Consider the following 6,217-nt stretch of genomic DNA (forward strand, 5'->3'; position numbering starts at 1 on the left):
TATCGCAAACCTCATGTATACTGCAGTCAGGGACCAGTTCCTCATTCACATTTGCACTATGAAGCAAAACGGAAGGATACAAGCAGCGATCATCAGTACCCTCCACCCTCCCCCTTAAGAACGTTTTTTAGTGGAGAAAATGTAAGTATAAACTGTATTTAGACTCACCTTAATGTCCATCTAAAACTTGGCTGCATCTTGGTGTTGACTGTGATGTTCTTAGCTGCTGGAGTTCTGAAGGTGTTTTCAGAACCAAATGAAATGATTTTCAAATCCTTTGGTGACTGGGTTCGAGAACAATTTGGGTAGTGGTGTTTTTGCAAGTGAAGACTTAACCTGCAGTTGTGTTTTCTGGGTCCTTTGTATTGTAAATAAGGAAGTTTTTGTTTTAATCTCTTGGGTCTGTGTGGTTACATGCAGCAATGTAGTTTGTCTTGTTGGTTCTCAGATCACTTTCTGTTGTTGGACAGCCTCTTACAATTGCCTCTTCAGGCTCTATCCCTGCCCTCAAAAAAGTTATTTGGTATTTTTGTCTTTAAATAAAATATTTATTATTTTTTCCCTCCCCCAGGAAAAATACGAATGTGCTTATAAACGGGAAAGCATTAAAATTGTGACACCAGACTGGGTACTGGATTCTATAGCTGATAAGACTAAAAAAGAGGAGACTCCTTATCATCCTCGTTTAGTTATATACGAGGAAGAAGAGGAGGAGGAGGAGGAAGAAGAGGAAGAAGCAGAAAACGAAGAACAAGATTCTCAAAATGAAGCTAGTACTGATGAAAAATTGTCAAGCCCAGCATCTTCTCGAGAAGGATCACCTTTGGGTGATCAAGTTTTTTCACCAAAATCTACTACTGCTGACAAGGCAAAAGGGGAACTGATGTTTGATGATTCTTCAGATTCCTCTCCAGAAAAGCAGGAAAGGAATTTGAATTGGACACCAGCTGAAGTCCCACAGGCATCTGCAGCAAAGCGTAGGTTGCCTCAAGGGAAAGACTCTGGGTTAATTAATTTATGTGCCAATGTCCCGCCAGTGCCAGGTAATATTTTGCCTCCAGACATGAGAGGCAATCTAATGCCTTCGGTACAAGGTGCCCAAAGTTCTGATCGACAGGAAATGATGGCAACGTGGAGTCCAGCCGTGCGGACATTAAGGAATATTACTAATAGTGCTGATATTCAGCAGATTAATAGACCATCAAATGTAGCACATGTAAGTGTTGGATTTTTAATTTATAAGATATTGGACTTTTTCTTAGGAACTATCGTATCAAAGAACTTCAGTTGCCTTTTATTGTTCTATAAGTGTACAAAGGCTTAAAAGTTCCCCCTATTACTTAGAAGTTACGGCCAAATCCGTAACCTCCCCATAACAAGTAACTTAATTCCTAACAGGTCCACACAAGTAAGAACACATTTGGAAAAAATGTTGGGAAGAGTAAAGCTGTGTTTAACTGTAGTGTGGTTTAGAGTTTCAGTATTGATGTCTTGGTAAGAGCAAAAAAAATACTCATTAATTTAGAATTATTTGGCTAGTTCAGGAAAGCTGATTTCATGCCCTTCAAGCTTTTCATTCACTGCAAGAAATTATTTGTGCTATAAACACATAAAACTGTAAAATTGATTGTTCTCACAGTAGGTTCAGTTCTATACTGTGGTGTTCTGATGGGAATCATTAAGTTGTTATATAGTATAGTCAGGATTATGATGCAGAAATCCTAATTTACAAGTTCTTATGCCACTCGTACAGTTGAAATAATTGCAGCTTTTGTGTTGAATTTATTTTTAGAAGAAAATAAAAAGTGAGTGAGCATGCACTGAAATAGCTTGCATCATTGAAATTCTGAGATGTTCATGGGAAGGGAACATGAGAAAAGTAGGTGCTGGTAAATGTCAGACATATCCTTTTCTAAAACAATTGCACTGCTGCATTTATTTGGATGTTCATCTGATGGTAAAACTTTCAAAGGTGCCTGAATAATACAGAAGCTTACAGCAAGTACTTAAAAAGTGGAGCCACTCAGAAAAGTTGGTTCTTTGTTGCCTGTATGACTTCTGAATATTAAATGGAAATACAGGCTTGATTTTAAAACTGAGTCTCAGATTCCTCTTCTCAGTGCCTTGAATTGTTTAAGGACTGAGACTTCTGGGTAAGAACTGCAGTAAGAACCACCAGTGGTTAGTTGGCAGTGCTGCTAAGTTGGCTGAACACCACATCTTCTACAGCCCCGGTCACTGTACTCTTTAGTAATGTTCCTGTGGAAGTATTTTTATGTAAGTAATATTTATAGAGTTACAAGGCAGTTGATAGTATCATGCTTTGTCTAGACTTTTGATCTCCAGAACTCTGTTAGACTAGGGACTTGTCTATAGTGTTTCAAGGAGCCTTCTCAAGTACCGTATCAGGCTGCTGTGTAGGTCTTCATCCTAGTTCCAGCACGTGGAGAAAGGCTTTGCGTCTTAGAATTGTGAATCTGCTTCTTAAAGGGAGGAATACCAATTCTGTACTTTTCCTTATAACTTCCCTCTGGCTAGGTTAAATTGTACCTTGTATCCTGCTTGGGGACCAGTCTTGGGTGTATTCCATGTCTCTGTGCATAATCTTGGAAAGTTAATGTTTAATTTGAACCTCAGATTTCTGCTGAATGGCAAGATCTATAATAATAAGGCATTTTGCAGATACTAAGTTACTTTCTTAATATAACCCTAGGATACTTTTGAAAGTTTTATCCCTTTATCTTGTAATATGTGTCCTGAAGCTTCTGTAATTTTGACTTTTGGGACTCTTTGTGGAGAGCAGTATGAAGATCTCTTCTCATACTCAGCCATGGAAACATTCTGTTTGTATATGTTATTTTTAGTTATTGAATATTTATACTGTGGTGTTGTCCAGACATTAGTGATGGGTGATGCATTGGTAATCATGGTTATAAATGTATGCTGTACCAATAACATCAAAATTACTTAGATGAAACCTGAGATGTTTGAAGTGCATTGTAAATAACACTTGAGCCACCTCTGATGAAGAGTTGACGGACATCTCATTGAAAGGATGCAGTTAATTGGCTTTGTGTTTTAGTGATGTGCTTTGATTCTTCTCTCTCACAAGCACATCACTGAAATTTACACAGTATGTGTTGAAATAGCATGGATAAAGGAAACAATCTTTATAGGATTCACCAAAGCTGATTTCATGTTTAAAAGACTATCATCAGTGGCACGTCTAGAGTTCCCTATTGCTCCTTGTAATTTTTAATAGGTAATTTATATTAAAATACTTTAATGAATATGTAGAGCTCATCCTAATCTATTAGGAGTTTGCCTAGTTATGATACTTTAAAAACTCACCTGGTAACTTGTGTGTGCTTAGTGGAAAATGATTTTTCTCTTAACAGTGACTTACCTACAGATGAAATTGAACTCCAGATTACTTTAGCACTCTTTATAAACCTGAATCTATCCTTAAGTATGAGTTGGTTAGTTGTTTTTTGGTTGGTTGGTTGGTTAGTTGTTTCCCCAAGAAACTATTAGTGCTCAGCAGATAAATGTTTTTCTTTGTATTTTTGATTCAGTTTAAAAAGTGAGAGCTAAATAGTCCTGAGTTGGTTCAAAAGAAAACAAGATTGTATTAAGTTCCCATGTTTCAAACAGCACTGATTAGTTCAGGCATTATTTGCAATTTTTGAGTTAGAGACTATGGAACTAAACTTCGAATTTAGTGGGCTAACAGGGTTGTAAAATGAGTATTACAGTTGATTGAGTTGATCAGTGTAATTATTAATATAGGAATAATAGTCGTAATGCTGTTGGAGATACCAATAATACAGGGATGGGTTTTAATATTAAATTATGCTAAAATGTACATTGCTTTATATTAGGAGCCACGTGTAGCTTTATGCTTTTATGTCTAAGTCCTGTCTTCATTTTGCTATTACCAGATTATTTTTTTTAGCTCACAATGTATTTAAGCATAGGTTTTCTTTTGAGAATTGTATTTTCCCCGTATGAATGACAACAAAAAGGTCACAAAATTAATCTTTGTTTTCTAGATATTACAATCACTTTCAGCACCTACAAAAAATTTAGAACAGCAAGTAAATCATAGCCAACAGGGACATCCAAATGTGGTGCTGTTTAGTCAAGTGAAACTAACACCAGAGACACATTTATTACAGCAGTCACATCAAGCACAGCAGCAGCAGCAGCAGCAGCAGCAGCAGCAGCACCATCCTCTTTTACACCTTCAACCTCAACCACTTCGCAGCTACAACAGCAGCAGCAGCAGCAACAACCCCAGATTTCCCAGCAGTCCTTCCAACAGCAACAGCCTCATCAGTTTTCACAACAGCAACAGCAAGTTCATCAGCAGCACCAGTTCGCTCAGCAGCAGCTACAGTTTCCACAGCAGCAGTTACATGCGCAACAGCAGCTACACCGTCCCCAGCAACAGCTCCAGTTCCAACAGCAGCATGCTTTGCAACAACAACTTCATCAGTTGCAGCAGCAGCAGCTCCAGCAGCAACAGCTCCAGCAGCTACAGCAACAGAATCTGCAACAACAACAGCTGCAACACCATCAGCAGCAAATACAGCAGCAGCAGTTGCAGCAGCAGCACTTGCAGCGATTACACCAACAGCATCAGCAACAGCAAATGCAGAATCAGGCACCACAACACTTAACTCAGACATCTCAAGCGCTACAGCATCAAGTTGCAGCCCAGCAGCCGCAACACCACCAGCAGCAACAGCAACAACTGCAACAGCAGCCGCTTTTTGGACACGATCCAGCAGCAGAGAGTTAGTAATCATTGCCTTCTGATCCTGGAAAGAAGTGTCTAATGACATGCCATAATGTGGGTTAGAATATCAGGAAATAGTGCTGTGTTTACAGTATGGGGTTGTAAGACTTAGAAATGCCATTTGTGGCTTGGGACCTGTTCTACTAATTTTTAGGCAAATAGATTTCAGGTCTAATTAAGGATAATCCAATAATCTGAAAAAGCAGGAGAACATTCTCTTTTCAGATGTATACTTTATGCCACTAGCATAAAATTATACTATGAGAACAGTCTTAGTCTATGCATGCCATAAATTCTTAATTTATTTTTTCCCCTTTGGAAGAGGGCAAGGGGGAAGCTTCCTAACAGCGTAACAACTAGAAAGACAGCTTAAATTTTGGAAATACTAGTAAATTAATAAGGATTCAGTATCAGAGATAAAGTTGTCATACCTTGCTTTGAATTCTGTCCATCCTAGTAGAACTGAAAGCTTTTTCTTTGTTTGACTATTCATAGCTAATCAATATAAAAGCGTAAGTTATGTTTTCGTTTTGCTGCCCCTTCAGCCTCCCTTCCTCCAAGAAAAAAAAAACCAACCCAGAACAAAAAGAAAGCTGGGGCTGAACTGTGCCTTTGGATGTGGCTGTCACCTGTGAAATTTTGGATCTAAGAAAGATTTAGTTCACAATTAAATGAAGCTTATAATCTGGTAATAGGGAAGATTAGCGTAGCAATGATGTTCTGAGATGAACTCTTCAGACTCGGAAATGTTTAATTTTTTGTTCTTTCATGTGCCAAACTATTCTAGTTCCAGAAGAGTATTTCCTACTGGGCTGTGTCTTTGCCATTGCTGATTACCCAGAACAGATGTCTGACAAACAGCTATTAGCGACTTGGAAACGGGTAAGATTCTGCTGTATTTTTAAAAAACTATGGTAACATAATGTCATAGTAAATAAATTCTAAAATAAATCATAGGAAGTATTTCAGCACTTCTCTTTAGGCATACTTTTGTGTAATGTTTGCGTTAGAACCTATAAACCATTATTCAAGTGCAGCTGACCAGGAAAAGTAATAAAAGTGCTTTAGATACGCAGCCTGGTTGCATTAGGTCTTTAGTCAGAACATTAGCTGAAACAGTTACAGCCTTAACTATTTCCCAACTATTTGTGCTTTTAGTCAGACAGCGGTAATACAGCAAATGTAATATAGCATTGCTATCTGAAACTTAATTGTATAAAAACCCTCTTTTTTTGCATATAATTTTGGCATTTAGTAGCCTGTGAGGTATCCACCTGAGTGCATAAGATGGAAGAATAGAGTGTTTCTATTTTTTGCCAACTTCTATTTTTCAGAAAAATCTGATTGTATCCTTTCCTAAATGAGAGGACTTTGATGTTCTTCAGAAACTTCTGATGGATTTTATAGTTGAATTTT

General features: G+C 37.8%; 1 protein-coding gene across 1 annotated transcript in view; it reads left to right on the top strand.

Annotated features, from left to right (window-relative positions):
• The window catches only part of PAXIP1 (PAX interacting (with transcription-activation domain) protein 1), a gene marked incomplete at its 5' end in the record, with an annotated part of 29,536 nt that overhangs the window by 12,075 nt on the left and 11,244 nt on the right, over nucleotides 1-6,217 (top strand). Inside the window, 4 exon segments of the mRNA XM_010015264.1 lie at nucleotides 572-1,216; nucleotides 4,053-4,256; nucleotides 4,259-4,799; nucleotides 5,589-5,683. Of these exon segments, the coding sequence (XP_010013566.1) occupies nucleotides 572-1,216; nucleotides 4,053-4,256; nucleotides 4,259-4,799; nucleotides 5,589-5,683 (1,485 nt within the window).

The sequence above is a fragment of the Nestor notabilis genome, unplaced genomic scaffold (genome assembly GCF_000696875.1).
Source record: "Nestor notabilis isolate BGI_N333 unplaced genomic scaffold, ASM69687v1 scaffold8880, whole genome shotgun sequence".
Taxonomy (NCBI): Eukaryota; Metazoa; Chordata; class Aves; order Psittaciformes; family Psittacidae; genus Nestor; species Nestor notabilis.